Here is a 19,824-nt window from a genome sequence, read left to right on the forward strand (position 1 = left end):
TTTGAGTTTTAGTGAATCTCCCCGATATCGTTCAAACTATATTTAAATAAAAGCTGATGTTAGTCTTTAACATAATTTTGAAACAGTATCCTGTTTTTTAATGATACCAGAATTATTTAAACGTGTATTGTCTAGTAGTGCGAAAGTAAAAGAAGTCATCTGTGGCTGAAAGGGGGTTGGGGCTTGCTTAGCTACATGTTCTTACTAAGAACTGGAATTACCTATATATCCTAAGGAGACATAACTTTTGGTATGATGATTACAAACATCTCACCTTGCACAGCACAGAGATTTTCCAGCTCATAGCACCAGCAGACTGAGCGTGACCCTACCTTTGGCAGGGCAATGATCAGTCAACCTTTACACTCATGAATGGTAGCCACTACTTGTTTTATTGAAAATGAAAACATGTGCAGCATCCATTATTGCAATTGACCTCTAAAAATGCTTGTATCACTTACTGCCAAACCAAGAGAGGAATGTAAAAGAGTTTATACTACTGTAGCTTCTTCACAGTAGCAAAGTCTTTTCATTTCTACTTTTCAGAGGTTTGTCTTAACAATATTATAGGTATATTATTGTATTAACCGCTTAAGAACTACTCCACGTACATGTACTGCGGCTGGACGGGCCTTAATCGCTAAATTACTTACCTGTACGTGATTTTCTTCCTCGGCTTTGGGGAGCGCACGCGCCGCCGGGGCCCCACTCCCTCTGTGATTGGACACAGCAGGAGCCAATCAGTGGGTCTGGCGGGTGCAATGCCTGCCAGGACTCGCTGATCATCCTGAGGAGAGGCAGAACAGTGGTCTGCCTATGTAAACAAAGCAGATCGCCATTCTGCCAGAGGGGAAAATGGAGATCTTATGTTTCTGCAGAAACACGGATCTCTGTTTGCCCCCAGTCAAAGCACATCCCTCACAGTTAGGAAGCACCCTCTAGGGATACACTTAACCCTTTGATCAGCCCTGAAGTTAACCCTTTCCCTGCCAGTGTCATTAGTACATTAACAGTGCATTTTTAGTACTGATCACTTTAATAATGTCACTGGTCCCCAAAAAGTGTCAAGTGTCAGGAGTCCTGTCTGATTTGTCAACGGAAATGTCGCAGTCCCACTAAAAATTGCTAATCGCCGCCATTATGAGTATAAAAATAAATACAAATTCTTTAAAAATATCCCATTGTTTGTAGATGCTATAACTTTTTGCGCAAACCAATCAATATACGCTTATTGGGATTTTTCTTAACTAAAAATATGTAGCAGAATACATATTAACCTAAATTGATAAAGAAATTAGATTTTTTACATGTTTTTAATGGGTATGTTTTATAGCAGGAAGTAAAAATATACATTTTTTTTCAAAATTGTCTCTCTTTTTTTGTTTATGGAGAAAAAAACCCCGCAGAAGTGATCAAATACCACCAAAAGAAAGCTCTATTTGTGGGAAAAGAAGGACATCAATTTTATTTGGGTACAGCATCACCTGACCGCACAATTGTCAGTTAAAGCAACACAGTGCATTATCGCAAAAAATGGCCTGGTCTGGGAAGGGGTAAAACCTTCCAGAGCTGAAGTGGTTAATGAAATGACAAGAAAAATGTAATGTTTACGAGTCTTTGGTTCAGTGCATGTCTATTGATAACCCTAAAAGAGAATATTACTGTATATGCATTCAATGAGACATGGTAAGATACAATCGGTGTCACTTTACCAGTACAAGGGGTGTGTGTGTGGACTCATCTGCACAGGGTTTTTTACATTCCATTTTTTTTTTTTTGGAGTAATACAGACATTTCTGTGTGCTATATAATCACATTTAGAGATTAAAGGGTGTGCATTTTTTTTAAAGAGCCTACACTGTGCACGAGAAAGCTGCAGTTCCAGCAAAGTGTCTTTTGATGCTTATGCCTGCAGAGACTATTTACAACAAAACACATTGCTGAAGGTTACATATTAGTAAAGGAAGAGTGTAAAATATCCCCACAGCTCAGCGGTGGCAGAGCCTCGAGAGAGCTGCACAGTGGCTCATACTGTGACTGCTTGGTTAACCCATTGAGGGTTTAATGTCTGGTGAGCGCATATATACATTTTTTCTCTAACACAGAGTGGCGCACCGGAGAGGAATTTAACCCTTGTTTTCACCAGTCACCTTGCTTCACCTTCCTATCTGATAAAAGTCTTATGCGTTTTTTCAGCAACTAGATGATGCGACTCTGAACAAATATTGTTATTTTTTTGGACATTATAACATATTTTGGATTGGACATTATATGATTTTTTTGATTTTTTTGATGTTTTCACTTGGTATCTTCACAATGTCCTTTTGATTGTCACTTTTTAGAATATAAGTATTGGCTCATTTACGTGAGCTAAAGCACTTTTTGTCAAAGCACCTACATTTTTAGTTGTGATAGATTAGTTGTAATTTTTATCATATCATTTACCACACTTGTGCATAGTCATTATTTTTTACCACACTTGTGCATAGTTACTATGTAGGATAACGGATACACATTTCCATTTACATATAGCTTTAATATCACGTATACAGTGTATTGGTGAAATTCCCACATTGGGCTTCATTTTATGTAATTTGTAGAGTATTAGCATTTTTAGTACACCATTTAGGTTTTAGCGCCAGAGCTTATTTTACTTTTTACATATTAGTAAACACTGTGCATGAGAATTTTGTGGCTCCCACTATTTAAGAGTTCTTGTTCCTTGATGAACATGCCTGTAGAGATTATATGCAAGAAGTACATAGTGAGATATATGAATGGTGAAAGTTATAAAGGAGTAAATACTTTGTATAAGTCCATAACCTTTACAAATGAAATATTTATGTTTGTGGATGCGTATGCCTCTAGAGACTATTCACAGAACATATACGCAGATATGACAGTGTACCATGCAGTAAATAAAAACATAGAGGTATAATACTTGCTTTAGCAAACAGCTTTATATAGTTAAAGAGGGGATGCAGGACCCTGCAGTGTGTGCTATGTCTTTATAAAGTGGTGCTTTATGGTGCATAAAGAATGGTTGTGATAATTTACTTGCACATATTTTTGAATTTGAAGGATAAGTTCAGCTTTGGTAATATGTTGCATGTTCCATCTTTTTTTGGGGTGAAACATGTTCTCATTGTTGCAATGTTTTCTCGATCTGCTGCCAGTGGTGCCAGCAAGCCTGGGCTCCGCCTGCCCCGCCATGTTTTTTTTTACCTGCCAAAAAGATATACATTTGCTATCTTTTTTTAAAGGTGAACTTATCCTTTAATCTATGTACTCCTCTATGTATCAGGTGTTTAAAGGTGAAGAACTTAAAATACTTTATTACTTTAAGATCTAAATATAACCATTTTGGTTACCAACCTGCAAATTCTGGGGGAAGTTAGGGTACTACTGTGATGAGTATTACTCCCCTATTCTCTTCACATAGTTTGGGGTCACCCAGATCTCACTATCATCCCACATGTGGATATACAATATAAGACCCTATGAGCTTTATTCACTAAGGCTGAAGGGTGCAAAATCAGGCTCACTTCTGAATAGAAACCAATCAGCTTGTAACCTCAGCTTGTTCAGTTAGGCTTTGGCAATAAAACCTTGAAGCTGATTGGTTTCTATGCAGAAGTGAGACTGATTTTAGACATGTGAATGATGAAAAAATGTGTTTAATTTCGTTCATATTCATTAATCTAGTTATTTAGTTTCATTAAATTCGGTTGATTCCTTCAATTAATATTCAGAATTTTTAGAATTTTCTTTGAATTTACCAATTTTTTTTCTGTTCGAAACGTTCAAATTGATAAATTTCAAATCGGTCAAAACGAAAATGTTATTTTATTTTCGATGCGGAAAACAAAATAAAAATCATCATCAAATGATTACAATGAGTCTTTAAATCACCTTTGGTTTAACAAAAACAGCATTTATTTGGAATTGTACTTCTAATAACACACACAGGGGGTTATTTACTAAAGGAAAATCCAATTTGCACTGCAAGTGCACTTGGAAGTAAAGTCGCTGTAGATCCGAGGGGAACATGCAAGAAAAATAAAAAACAGCATTTTAGCTTGCACATGATTGGATGATAAAATCAGCAGAGCTTCCCCTCATTTCAGATCTACCCCTTAGATTTAGAGCGACTTTCAAGTGCACTTGCAGTGCAAAGTGGATTTGCCTTTCGTAAATAACCCCCCACAGTCTTTGATTTCAGAAATATGTGTACAGTTTGAATTTGATGTAAAATGTGATTCAAATTTCAATTAGAATTTTGGAAATTCAGACGAATTTCATTTCGTTGTTCAGAGCATTCAGTACACTTGGTTTATAATTTAATTTGGGTATTCGGATATATTTCTGAATCGGAAAATATCAAAAAAAGTGTCCGAATATTAATTCGGAACTAAACAAACTGCACATGTCTACTGATTTTGCACTCTCCAGTTTTAGTAATTAAAGCCCTATGTGTCTGGAATCACTAACACATCATTTAATTTAATTTTATTTTAGCATATGCCAGAATAAATGCTTATGTAAATTACTTTTAATTATACTTAGAATTTACTTTACTTATCATTTAAAAATTGCAGATTCGGTCATTTACCACCCCTACCTTCTCTTAGTTATTTATACAAACTTTGGCATTTGTTTGATGCATGCTCTTTCCTGGGAAATCACAGTGGTACATATGATGCTTGTGGTTAAGCACTAATAGCAAGAGCATTAGTTTCATGTTCCTTATGTCTTTCAGGCATTATTAATGTTCCTTTATTTAACCTGCTGTGCAGTTTCCAGCCCAAATGTCAAACCCAGAAAAACCGTTTGCAAACCATGCGTGGCAGAGTGGTGTTTAATGCTATGCTAGAGGTCTTACAGTATGTCAAGGGCTGTGGATTAAGTGTGTTTTGAAACTGTAGCATTTGTGTCTAACCTAGCAATTAATATTCTTCACTTTCTAAAAAAAAAAAAAAATTCAAAACTACTTTTGGGCTTGTTTGTGTAGTAACATAGAAGGCTCCCTACTGCTACACCCCCGTAGAAACTGCATTGTTCACATTTACTAAAGTATCAGCTATACAGGCATAAGAACACAGTGTCTGTAACTTATGTATCAGTCACAAATGCCATTGCAGATTTGTGCTTGGCTATCGTGGGTTCCTACAATCTGTGTATTAGGTTACAGGTCCTGTTACTTGTTATAGAGACCACAGTCAAACATTTGTCAGTAGCAACAATTCTTGGCCATACTTGTGTATGACTCAGGTGGTGACCTTGAAGAAAGGTTCTGTGCCTTAAGGGAGCAGCACAAATTACTAATATTTTTCAAAAGCTTATTGTCCAGGTGTCTTTTAAGTGTAAGTGTGAATCTGAATAATCAGCGTAAATACAGACTGTTCTGGTTTCAGACACGTTAATTAACAAGTGTAGCTTCAACCAGAGGTGATAATTAACAAATTAGTTCTTTACCAACTTCTATAAGAAGAAATAAACTGTCAAGAATAACTTCTCTTATGTATTAAAATCCATTACCTTCTGTTAAGTTCAGAACTTGGGTATAATGGCAGCAGCAGCTACCTCACATATTTCAGTGCTTTACTTGGCGAGTAAGGATGAGTAAGGATGAGTTCAGATCCCAGCAATTCAACCGAACATACAAAGTGTGGATGCTAAATATGAACCCCACTGAAGTCAGTAGGAGACAAATCTGTCAAACAAATTTTCTCTTTTTTTTAAAGGTTAACAACAGCCAGGGAATTGGCAAAAATGCACACAAAGACTGGTTACTGCCAAAAAAATGTACTATTCCTTTATAAAAAAACATTTTAGGCATCCCCTCAAAACCTACCTGTGAAGTGGTTTATCTCATGTAAACAAAATAGTATAACAAAAGTGACATCTTCAAAGAAGAAAAAAACTGTTAAAATGTTGGTAATGCTGCTCTTAATTCGGATATGTCATAGATTTTAATGGGTAACCCTATACAAAAAAAGAAAAAAAAAAGACATAGGCTCCCCCCAAAATTCATACAAGGCCCTTCAAATCTGGTACACATTTTGAGGTGGATCCCCATTAATAATGGCTTTTGATCCCTTCCCAAATCCATACCCAAACCCTAATCTGAGCAAATGAGGGGGGGGGGGGCTGTGGGTGCAGCTCAGTATAGCCTTAAATGTACCAGGCTATACGCCCTTAAACTTGTGAGGGATGTTGATAAGGACAAGGGTCCCCACAACTCTGGTCTGGTGGTTGCAGTAAGTCATTCACAAAAGAAATCAGTCGTAAATGAAAACACAAAAGATTTTGAATCTTCCTTTATTTAAAAAAAAAGAAGGAAAAAAAAAACATTGTAAATTTGGCATCACTCACTTGCTGATTGTGGCCTTCCCATCATTGAAAGAGAGAGACCAGCCGATACCCAGATCCATCCACTCATGTTACACTTGATAGCTCTCCGGAGCTGTCATTAGGTTTATATACCAGTGGGTGGGGATGTGATGACATCACTGTCCAAATATGGCCATAATGTCACTATCACCTCACCCCATTACTTATATGGCTTTTAATAAACAGCATTTGAACACCAAGTATTTTCCATTCTAGCATTATCAGTGAAGGTATAACAGATATGAAGATTCATATCCTTTATAAAGAGTTACAAAAATGTAAGCACAAAAGATAGTTTATTCATAAATATGTCCTAAAAATGTATCCTCTCCTAACCATAAAAAACAGCCACAAAGGGGTTAAAACCACAGCAAAGTGCTGCTGCAGCAGTGCTATGCTGGCGGTATAGCTGTGCTTCCCACCGCTCCTTCACTGCTCCAAAGATGCTGTTAGCAGGACTTTTTGCGTCCTGCCAGCGCACCGCTCCAGTGTGAAATCCCTCAGGACTTTCACATTGGAGAGACAGCAGTGGCTCTTTCAGCGCGCTTTGCAGGCGCTATTTTTAGTGCTGTAGCACCTGCAAAGCGCCCAAGTGTGAAAGGGGTCTTATTACCTGAGTTTACTGTACACATAAATAAAGACAAGGAGAGACATCTCTGCCAAGCAGCTTGACTTTGCTCTTGGTTGTTTCTGGTATAAAATATAGATATCTCAGTAACACCATCCAAAAATAAATCTATACTATTTTACCGCTATTTCTGAATGTCCTATGTGTATAACCCAAGATGCTCCTCTAACATGTTACAAAATAGTCTGACCCTCAGCTACAGTGCAATAATACATTATTTATTTTAAATATCCAAGCATTCCGGGCATGCTGCTTTTCCATAAAACTGCATGGTAGTTTATTTTTATACTCTAGGATTTTCTTGCTGTTTTGTTCTTGGCAATGTTAAATCAAAAGGCATAAATGATGCAGTGTTTTGTTATAAGAGATAATATATCCACACTCACAGTGGAAATACAGTAACTCTAATACTGTGTATATCTATCTATATATCTATCAATAAATATTTATCTATCTATGTATAGATATATAGGTGTATATATATATATATATATATATATATATATATATATATATATATATATATATATATATATACACACACACACACACGTATCTCAAACAGCAATACACATACAATCACAGTGTCCTTTTCCACCAGTGATCACATTTTACTACCTCTAGCTTACTTAACTGGAAAACCTATGTGTAACTGAAAACACACTATTCATATGTGGGAAGAGTGAATTCCCATTGGCATCATAAATAAAAGTAATTCAAATGTTGCTTATAGAAACTTATTGTGTACAGGCTCCCTGCTGCAGAAGATGCACTACTTATTGTCAGCATTAATGTGAGTATTTTACACAGAGCTGAGCAAATGACTGGACATAGACTTGGCACCCAAAATAAATAAATGTTTTATGAACAGAAGAGTAAATCAAACTGCATTATTTAAAGTTGACCCTGTCCTTTGGCAAATTTACAGCAAACATACGTTTGTCAAAATTACCTCAGCTTTCTTTACATTTTTTGGTTTTCTTAACATTTCTCTTGACATAAAAAGACATACAGTCCTCCCTATCCCTCTTGAAGTACTAGCCCAGAACGCCAGACATAAAACACAGGTTGATATAGTTGGAGAACTTTGAACATGCAGACTTTTATATGGACACCTACTCATATGCAACACTTTGTCCTGCCTTTGGTTGTACTCTTCTGTATTATTAACCAGCCAGTAGGATTCTAGAAGACTTTTAGCAGACCAGCTTGTCGTATCTAAGTATATTATATCTAAACCCAAAAACAAAAATGTAATACAATGCAGCTTACCAGTCATTGATCCTTGACCAGACGTGGTGGCTGCATTAGTTTTGTTTTTTCATACGTTTTCCCTTTATTTTTACCTGGCAGTCCTGTAAATAGGTTAATTTCTGTCCCTTTGTGTCTACTCTTATCGTCATCTATGTAAGGAGCCATGTTATCACACTGACTGGACTTAAAACATGTCTGGCTTTGCCCATCTCCAGGACTGCTGATCAGAGAACTCTCACCTCCACTCCTTAGTTATGTCAGCATCACTTTGGATAACCTCCTTGCTTGTCTCAATATCCATCACCACGGGGCCTTCCGTCCCTATAATTCCACGGCTTGTTTGTATGGACACACGTTTGTGTTAGATGACCTCCTTCTCTATTCTGATCTATACCACCAGGGTGCCCTCCATCCCTGCAACTGGTTTAATAGACACCAAGCCACCACATCCACCTCTATATCCCCAGTAAAGTGAAGCTCACCAAGGGAAAGAAAGGAAAGAAGGGGGAACCTCCAATGGTGTAGTATGTTAAATTAACACGTTGAATTTATTAAATAAGACAAATGGGACTCTTACATAAATCAACAATTAAAACAGCTCAGAAAAAGATAACCGTCTGGCTTCTTCTGCCAATCTCACGTCACTTCCGGCATTGCAAGGCTCCACTCCCAGCCACTCCCTACACGTTACGTCAACCACGTGACTTCATCAACTCCCCTATTTTAGGGAGTATTTGCTAATGTCACACAACAGGATGGGCTCCGGGCTCAGTGCTTTGTGCCCTGAGCCCACCCTTTTTTTAATCCATGTGTCCAGCGCCCTGCATGTAGGTTAGGGGGCCGGGCACATGGATTGGGTGGGTGGCACCCATGGGTCCCTAATGAGTGGCTTTCACTACTGCTGATAGAAATCACAAGGCCCCATACAGCCTACCCGACAGGGCCCTCCTCCTCCAGAAAATATCAAATGATATTTTTGCTAAAATGCAACGGCCGCGATGATATGCAGCCATGGAAGAAATTACACCCCCATTGAACAAAAATGTGAATAGTGGCACGAAGGCAATGTCTGCACCCCCATGGTGAGCGATCGGTTCTGATCACTCACTGTGCTCATTCAGGATGTTGTGTTTGCTCAGGATGGTGAGCCCCATCCCCCTGACATCCTGAAATAGCCATCCAGTGTGCACTCAGCAGCTGCCGGTGGGAGAGGAGTGAAATCGGCAGCACCGTAGGGAAAGGGGCACACAGGGGTCCCAGACAGCAGGGAGTGAAGATGACCCTCAAAGGCCACTAACAGCCCCCTTAGCACTCCATCTTCCACACAACTGCCCCTGCTGGCATGACTCATGCCTATTTATGGAGGGACCTGCCCCTTGCCAGCTCATTTGCTGGGGATTGTCTGGGGCCCTCATACTATGCCAAGCAGCTCCTCCTAGCTTCTTACCACTACATCTGGAAGCTTCTCCAGGGTTCCAGAACACAAGGGGAGGCACCAGAGATTCTGCTTGCTGAGTCTTCCAGCCTCCCTGAGTCACTCAACCCTGACCCAGATTCAACCCAGGCCTGGCTCTCAGCCACGCCAAATTTTCTTACACTACAAACCTATTTACATCTAGCACACTAAAGGGTGCTACACTAGTGTCAACAGTAAGGCAGTACTGCTGGGCTCCCCTTTTGAGGGCTTAAGGAACTAAAACAATGATTTAGTTGGTATTTTGAGACAAGCTTAGTGATGTAGCTGGGGCAGAGTTATTGAACAGCTTTGTTGTTGTTGTTAGTATCTCAAATTTAATTTGTTGGGTGAGCATAAGCCAGTGCAGGGATCGGCAGAGAGGGGTAGTAGATACAAAATGATTGGTAAGGTGGATGAGTCTGGCAGCAGCATTCATGATGAACTGAAGGGGGTATGTGAAGGTAAGCCAATGAGGGGGGAGTTGCAGTAGTCTAGGCAGAAGATGGCCAGGGAGTGAATTAGATGCTTTATGATGTCAGCTGAGGGTTAGAGAGATAGATGATCTTAAACAAAGGAAATAATGCAACCAACAATTTTAAGAACTGATAAGCTGCAATATATTACTTTTTTTGGCTTTAGATACATGTCATTTGGTCTATCCATTGCACTGCCTAGATTTGGCCATAGAAGCTGTCTTCATTGTCCTTAGCAATAATTCATATTATTCCATTTATTGCCTACCAACACTAGTACATTAAATATTGAAATATATTAAAGATATTTTCTTAAACATTTTTATTATACAGCTGTATTTATTAATAAATATATTTTTCCTATTTCTTTTGCAGCACTTACAAATGTGAAACTGTGGGCAATAGATCGACAATGTTTTCAAACAATAATGATGAGGACAGGGCTAATCAAGCACACCGAATATATGGAATTCTTAAAAAGGTATGTGCTGTTCTTTCAATCTAATTGTATGCTAAATTTGTGCATGTGCTACATTGGGAAAACAGTGATCTACAGTATATTTGCTTGTTTGTTTTACATATGCTCATCTTTAAAGGTCCCTATAGGCTTGGGACTGCAGGGTTATGAAGCCGTGTTTTTATAATGCATTTGTATTTTTTTTCTTGGCAAATTTCTGCAGCTGTTAATTAAACTAAAACAATTGCAGAGACCACTAAGGTTGTTTTTGTATATATATATATAAAATGCTTGTATTTCTTCTATCGCTCACAGATATTCACCAATTCTAATGTACATCTTATATACTCTTGCATGTACTGACCATTCATCAGCTTAGTCTGGTATGGCATTCGAACTGAGTATAGTTCATTGCTAATATTCCATCTTATGTCTCCTAAATTATCTTGTGTGGCTCCTCCTACATTTAGTTTAACATTTGCATATGAGCACAAATTGGTCATCAACTATGCTCAGGGATATATAGTACTTTGAGCTTTTTGATCTTTTTTTGTTCACTCATCTGTAGGTGGGTTTGGTCTGGACTCTTAACGTCTTCATTTAACATTTCTGGGACTGGCAGCTTTAGCTTGTAAGATTAGCAAATTAAATTTTGATTAAACACTGTTATGCCCCGTACACACGACCAGACTTTTCAACATCAAAAGTCTGATGGAATGATTCCGGCAGACTATTCGAACGTGTGTGGGCTGCAGGGGACTTTTGATTTGCAAAAGTCTGACAGACTTTAGAAATGGAACATGTTTCAAATTTTTCCGACAGAACTCTGCCGGACCCAGTTCCTACTGAGAAATCCGCTCGTGTGTGTGCTAGTCTGACGGACTAAAACCGACGCTAGGGCAGCTATTGGCTACTGGCTATGAACTTCCTTATTCTAGTCCAGTCATACATCATCACGTTCAAATCCGTCGGACTTTGGTGTGATTGTGTGTGGCCAAGTCTGTTCATTCGGAAAGTCCGTCAGAACTCTGTCAGAACTCCGTCAGAACTCCGTCGAAAGTCTGTCAGACTTATGCCGCGTACACACGAGCGGACTGTATGGCGTACTTAGTTCGTCATACAATCCGACAGACAGTCCGTCATACTTTCCACTGAACGGACTTGACCACACACGGATACCCAAACAGTCCGACGAAAGCTTGCGCGATGACGTGTACAGCACGTACGACCGGACTAGAAATAGGAAGTCCAATACACAGCAAAGCACCCTTCCGCCGTGTAAATCCTTTCTGGGCATGCGCCATTCTTAGTCCGTCGAACTAGCATACTGACGAGCGGATTGTCTGCTGAAACCAAAGTACGACGGACAGAATTTCGAAAAATCCGAAATTCTTAGTACGCCGGACTGAAAAAGTCCGCTGAAGCCCACACACGAGCGGACTGTCCGCTGAAATGTGTTTCGACGGACTAAGTACGCCATACAGTCCGCCCGTGTGTACGCGGCATTAGAAGCTATCATAGTTTCAAAGTTAGTTAGGTTGAATAAAGACACCAGTCCATCCTGAGTGAGTGTCTACAATTGTCCCTATCCCTGTACATTGCACACTCACATCGGTCCCTACCCTCAAGGAGCCCACAATCCAAGGTCCCCATTCACATACTAGGGCCAATTATTGGAAAGAAACCAATTAACCTACCTGCATGTCTTTGGAGTGTGGGAGAAAACCAGAGTACCCAGAAGAAACCCACGCAGGCACAGGGAGAACATGCAAACTCCAGGCAGGTAGTGTCGTGGTTGGGATTTGAACCAGCAACCTTCTTACTGCTAGGTGAGAGTGCTAACCACTACACCACTGTGCTGCCTATGTTTTCTTATCCTTATCTTTTGTTTTCTTTTTGTTTTGTTTTTTTGCTGTACCTGCTTCATTATTTAGTAATTTGGCTGTTGTTGGGTCCACAACCTATTGGAAAACTGCTGCAGAATTTACATGTACCAGTCTGGAGTAAGACACATGACTGAGCCCTTCTTGCATTATTGGAAAGCAACAGGAACACAAAGGCAGGATGCACTGTTCACATGTATTTACATCCAGTGCTTACCTTGGGGATAAATGATTGGCTCTGTACATATGTAGACAGGTTCCATCCAGGGCCGATTATCTGGTAACCATGTAAGTCCTAAGGATCCTTTTACATGAGCAAAGTCGTGAAAACTGATGAAAGAAAAGCATAAAAAACGGGACCCATTTACGTCAGTTAGTGCACATTTGTTTTTCACATGGCCCTTTTTTTAGTTGTTGAAGAAAATAGTAATAGGTGGACAAAAATATAAACAAAAAAATGTGTTTCTTGCCTAAATATGGACTGCATGGAATGAATGTAAATTGACAACATGCATGTACATCTTTTTATGGGGGTATAAATGGATGTACATTCAATTACATCTGCCTGCAAACAACGTTCATTGTGGTAAAGAAAAACGGACACAGACTGAACGCTCACGTAAATATGTGTCCATGGTAAATGTTTCCAGTGCTTTTGAGTAAAAAAACAAACAAAAATTGTCAAGAGCATAAAGAGCATATCTAAAATCTTGGAACCCTAAAAATGGACAATGGTTATAAGGATCAAAGTATGATACAAAGAGTGTTCTCTACAGTATATATTATCCCCTTGCCGCTGAGCGTATACAGATGTGCATACTCGGCTTTCCGGGGTTATACCAGGATGATGCCCGCAGCTGCAGGCATCATCCCAGTACTGTTTTTTAGAGCGGGCATTCGGCTTTCCAGCTATAACAACCGATCTGGCTATACCAGAGGAGCGGGAGGGATGCCCCTGCCTCTTGCCGCTCTTACCGGGGCTCCGAGCAACAAACCACCGCTTCTGGCGGCTAGGGAGAGACTGGCTTAAAGCCGTAAGTGGCTTCATTCCAGTCTCCTTATCATAAACATGGAAGCAACGTCACTTCTTGTTTACTCGGCTGCCAATGGTGCCGGTTTTAAAAAAATATACAGTATTCAGAATCGCCGAAAATGGTGATCTGAATACTTTGAAGTGCAAAGGAGGGATTGGAGGTCTTTTGGACCCCCGATCCCTCCATAAAGAGTACCTGTCACAACCTATTATTGTCACAAGGGATGTTTACATTCCTTGTGACAACAATAAAAGTGATACATTTTTAATTTTTTTTAAACTATTTATTAATTTTAAAATAAATAAGAAAAACTATTTTTTTTTAAAGCGCCCCCATTGCGGCGAGCTCACGCAGCAAAGAGAACCCATACAGAAGTCGTGCCCGCATATGTAAACAGTGTTTAAATCACACATTTGAGGTATCGCCGTGATCATCAGAGCGAGAGCAATAATTCTAACACTAGACCTCCTCTGTAACTCTAACCTGGTAACCGTAAAAAAATGTAAAGCGTCGCCTATGGAGATTTTGTCGTCATTCCACGAGTGCGTGCAATTATAAAGTGTGACATGTTTGGTATCTATTTACTTGGCGTGACATCATCTTTCACATTATACAAAAACATTGAGCTAACTTCACTGTTTCATTTTTTTTAAATTCATGAACGTGTCCCTTTTCCCAAAAAACACTGCTGCACAAATACAGTGTGACATAAAATATTGCAACAATCGCCATTTTATTCTCTAGATTCTCTGCTAAAAATATATATATAATGTTTGGGGGTTCTAAGTAATTTTCTAGCAAAAAATACAGATTTTAACTTGTAAACACCAAATGTCAAAAATAGGCTTAGTCATGAAAGCGTTATTATAAAATAATGCCCACTCTGTTTACCCGGCTAAGAAGGATGTCAAAGGACTGGAGAAAAGTTCTCAAATCAGAATAAAAGAGAGATGTTCATGCATTTGCCTGTTGTAATACAATGCTTTATTAACCATCCAACACAGAATGATTATCTTTCCATAAGCTTTCCTATGTTTTATTTCCATGCAGTAGTTTTCTATGGTCTTAAGAATTCTAAAATGCTGACCCAAAATTCTGCAAAGGATTAAGGAGATAAATGTAAAAAGGGATTTTCTCTTCACAGGTTTTTTATTTGTTTTCAAAGTAGATATTCCATACTAAGCGCTTTAACCTTTGACCACAATAGAGCTTCTCCAGACGACTGCCAGGCTTAATATGGACAAGACTCTAATACCAAGAGCAATATATTATCTAAATACAGCTTTACACATATTTTTAGAGCAGATAAAATAATCTAGTAATCCCTCACCATTTACATTTACATTAATATATGCTTAACATTTTCCACACAGTACACTCCAAAGAAATTTTACTGTCTATACATGTATTTTTTAGCTTTCATATTATTGCATATTTTGCATCACTATACCATCCTTATGTAGCTGTATATAAGATTAGGGCAGGCCATACATGGTTCAAATGTCGACCGGTTCAACAGGAACTAGCCAAAATTTGAACTGTGTATGGGCAGGCTAAATGTACAAAGCATGCCAGGTTTTAGCGTCTGCTATAGCCACTAGCAGAAATCGCTGTCTTCTCCCGGTGTGAATGGCTGCCCTGGCCCCTTGCCAGGAGCAGACAATGGTTTGGCAGGAGGGAATCCTGCATAGGCACTGTGTCTGTGTTGATGGGGGAATTGGCAAATTTCTTTCCTGCAACCCATGGTTGCAGGAAATACATTTTCCCTGTGTATGGCCGCCTTATTTTTTGTTGTTAGTATTGACTGCGGTGTAACTTCTTTTAGAGGAGATATAGTTATTATGTGGGGGTGCAGGGTTTAAAACAATCCTCTTTTTTTATTTCTGGTACCATCTAGGAGAAAAAGAGTGTGACTTGGCAGTCACTACTTCTTTTTTCAACAGTAACTGCATAGAAAATGTGTCTAACTGCAACAGAAACAAGAGAACATTCTCTTCTTGCCTCTGAAGCTCCATAGATGCAGTTAGCCGTGGGCTGTAGTAAGTGGTAAAATCTCTTTAAGTAATTCTGGTTGCAGTCTCTTCAGCAAGATAAATAATTTTTTTTTATATTCAGAATAAACACAAAAGCTACAGGTAACAATTATTTTTTTCTGTTTGATATAAAAAATTTTGTTTTATTAGATATTTGAACATAAACTATTCGTATAACTAAAATACTATACTTTCTTGGAAATTACCAAGCTTACAGCTGTGAATTCAAATTAGGGAAACGATAATCCAAACATATCACTAGGTTCAGGCTGTTACTAAGTGACAACAGCAAATGTCTGCTGAGTACAGTAGGGTATACTATAGCAAATAATATAAGTAGTAGACATTATCCACAAACAATAGTTAATGAAACAATTATAAAGCAATAATAAAAAATGTTCTAACAATAAACTCTGTACCAATGAAATTGCTATGGGCTGCTCTACATATGCTCTTGTGGCTGGACTTCTGACCTCAGCAACAACTAACATGGAACCACTGTCAGTCTACTGGACTAAAAAAAATATAAAAATTATGTTTCAAAAAGAGGAGTTTTTGTGCTGATCATCACAATCACACTAACTTACCAGAACCTTATGCCTGCTCAAAGACTAGTCATACAGCATTTTGGAGAGTTTCCCTAAACTTAGGGGAAAAAAATGGAAATAGGCAGGGTCTTGTCTCTTCTGCAATACAATACACTTCCCTGCCTGTTCACAATCCCATGTAGAATGTACCCTGTGCCAGCCAATCAAGATGGCTAACGATCAGCACCTGGAAGAAAAATAGGGGAAGATGCTGGCAAGGGACTTCAGGGGCGTTGGACAGTTGGAACTAAAGGTAAGTGTTTTTACCTTTAGTTTCACTTTAAGGCCCCATTTACACCTAGTAAGTTTTCTGGAGGATTAATGCATACATCTAGTGTAGTCATAGAATAAACTTTTTTTTGTGGCCAGGGAGGCCATTTATTTTGAATGGTCTTCCAACACACCACAAAGAACAGACAAGTGGATGTGCTTTTTTTTTTCAATGAACCGTAATGCACAGGTGGTTTCCCATTTGCACTTTCATTGGGGTGCCATTGTATGGTGGGTCAAGTTGCCATTCAGAATGAATGGCTTCACAATGAAGATTGCGTGCATTATTATAAGTTTCAATAACACATGGTAGAACATGCATTTTGTCGTGTATCACTGCAATTCACAGAGGTGAAGTTGGCTGTGTTTTGTTGTGATGTTTTCAAGTTATTTTGATTTTCTAACAATACCTCAAATGTCAGTTTTTGGTACCACATTTGCAAATGCCTGGGGACATAAACAATGAGGTTTCCAATGGCTATCCATGGTATAGATTGCATGTCTGGTTAAATATATATACACAACAATGACTGGACTGCATTTGTGGTGCTGACCCTCAAATATGTTTTGATGCGCTGTAGAAATAAGACCAAATGTGCAGATTTTTATACTGACCTTGATTTTATCTGTTTTCAACTTACTGTAGGTATTCACCATACACATTTAAGCATCTTTAAATGAATTGTTTTAGGAAGATTTTTTTGTTAGCATTTTTCATAATTGTTGCAATATTTTTTTGTGATTAATAAGCATCCTCAAGACAGCAGTTAAACAACTTCATTGAGTGTTTAATTTTTCTAAGTGCAAAATTACCTGTTACAGCAAAGCCCACTTTTAGTTTTATGAGTGTGTAAACTTTAATTGAATTCTAACAAACGGTGAACAAGACAGGGGGAAGTCTCCTGTAGAGAAATTGTTAATATGCCTAAACTAGGGACCCCATGGTTATTAGACTGCATATGTAAATCTAATATATAAACCAATTAAAATAGAATAGTATATTTTGAAGCTTCATATTAGGTCAACAGAATATAGTTTACATATTGTATAAAGTCATGAAATTTCAATACATTATGCAGCTGGAATTCAATTATTATGTAGAAAGAATTATATGCTATTTTATCGGTTTCATTATAATATGTTAGAAGTATACCCATTGAAATTCTCAAAAGCAATATGTAGTAAAAGCATTCCTGTCATTATCATTAACCAGCTGAACTGTCTTTATAAATCAAAAGCAAGCACCCTTAGTTTTGGTTCACACTGAGGCAGCGCAACTTGCAGCGCAATTGCCTCAGGCGACCTGGACATGACCGCTGCGGTGACTTGCAAAACGACTTCTCTATAGAAGTCAATGCAAGTCGCCTCAAGTCGCCCCCAAAGTCCCACAGGAACCTTTTTCTAAGTCGGAGCAACTTGTGTCGCTCCGATTAGAACGGTTCCATTGTACAGAACGCCTGACAAGTCGTCCCAGTGTGAACCGACAATTAGGCTGCATTCACACCCGAGCGATATACAGTCCATATCGTGTTTTGCATCACATGTTTTATCATGGTTTTTTTTCTGGCAGTTCTGGCACTGAGCTAAGTGCATTTAGCAACATGCATTTTTTTGATCACTTTGACATTCAGAAAATCCACAATAAAACACGCAACTGCTACCCGTGTTTGGGCTTCCTTTAAGACATAATAACACCACAAGTATGACACAAATTTAGGGCGTTATGCAAACAAGTCCATAAATGTATGTTGCTGCCCGCATTTCAAGGCAACTCAGGTGTAAATGCAGCCTTAAGCCTAGTACACACTAATAGCAGGTTGAGTGAAAAAAACTTGACAGCTCCAGTTGGAGCCGCTGTGCTAACAGTTCGACATTCATACAGTGATCTTCCCCACTGAGCTTTTGTGTTCTGATGGGGGCGGACCCCCCTCCAGATCACTGATCAAGCTGCTGGTTTTCCAGCATGCTCATCCGACAGAAGCCAGCCAAACAGCCAGCTGCTCCCAGACCGGCTGCCATACACACGGGCCCAATGTCGGTCATTTTATAATGAACAGGTTGATGTGTCCTGACATTTGGCCCATATATACTAGGCATTAGTCTCTACTTTCACATACTGAGGCTATTCTTTATGTAAATGACCAATAGGTAATTTTGAGTGAGCGGTGGAGGTTTCTAGGTAAACATTCTAAATTACTTGCATGTCCTGGGATTTGGGGTTTTCTGCTGTCTCATGGCATATTTGAGATGTTTTTAGTAGGTTTGCAATAAATACGGCCTCAGTAATGGTAAAAAGCCCCCCCCCCCCCCCCCCCCGTTTCTTGAATCCTGGAGTACAGATAGTTTTGGTATTATAAATTTGTACTAAAAGCAACATGTAGGACTGATGTAATTAACCTTCTTCTGATCTGTATTAGCCCTTGTACACACGGTCGGACATTCCGACAACAAAATCCATCGGATTTTGTCCGAAACTTGTGTTGCATACACACGACCGGAACAAAGTTGTCAGAAAATCTGATCGTTCAGAACGTGATGACATTATTTCATTATGAAGGGACTACGTTCAGGCTAGTAGCCAATAGCTTTGGTATAGGAATTGGATCTGAGTATGCGTGGCACTTTGTTCGATTCGGAATTATCTATAAACTATAGGACAAAGTCCCATCGGACCATGTTGTTGGAAAATTTTATAGCCCAACTCTAAAACGTTGTCAGTCGGATATTCCAATGGAAACAGTCCGATGGAGCCCACACACGGTCGGATTATCCGACAACACGGTCCGATCGGACATTTTCCGTCGGAATGTCCGACCATGTGTACAAGGGCTTAGAGTTTTATACCATCTTAGATATGCTTCAGTGCAGAAAATTTGTAATGCTTGAGGAAGTAAAAAAGTTCCCAAAAGTCTGCATCCTTGATATCCTAAAGTGATATTAACCTTCCTGGCGGTACGATTATTTCGGATTTTAGGTGCTAAAAGCGGTACAATTATTTTGCATGAAATTTTGGTGTTTTATATTGTAGTCCTGTAATTCTTAGCAATAACTCAAATCTGTTCAAACCAGAGTCTAGCAGACATCCCGGGTATGATAAAGTTTGAAAAATTAAATCATAAATTATAATATGATAAATAATTATAAATAATTGTACCAAATAATAATATAACAATAATAAAAATTATTCAATAATGTAATCAAATCAAAAACACTGAAATTTGCTCAGTTGCAGAATTGTCACTGTCATTACTTTTCAATATTTGATCACGGATCTCCCCACAAATCGCTATTGATCAATTCTGCGAGTGATTCCAATTTATTATCACTGTTTTCTAGCTGGCCTAAAATAATTTTTG

At 38.7% G+C, this 19,824-nt stretch overlaps 1 protein-coding gene across 2 annotated transcripts in view; it reads left to right on the forward strand.

Moving 5' to 3' along the window:
• Positions 1–19,824, forward strand: part of PRKG1 (protein kinase cGMP-dependent 1) — a 1,414,086-nt gene that overhangs the window by 1,041,652 nt on the left and 352,610 nt on the right. For both annotated transcript variants that reach the window (XM_077454156.1, XM_077454155.1), the window contains exon 4: positions 10,580–10,685. In XM_077454156.1, coding sequence (XP_077310282.1) covers positions 10,580–10,685 — 106 coding nt within the window. The remainder of the gene's footprint in view (positions 1–10,579; positions 10,686–19,824) is intronic.

The sequence above is a fragment of the Lithobates pipiens genome, unplaced genomic scaffold (genome assembly GCF_037356315.1).
Source record: "Lithobates pipiens isolate NorthernLeopardFrog02 unplaced genomic scaffold, aLitPip1_a1.2 Scaffold_25, whole genome shotgun sequence".
Classification (NCBI taxonomy): Eukaryota; Metazoa; Chordata; class Amphibia; order Anura; family Ranidae; genus Lithobates; species Lithobates pipiens.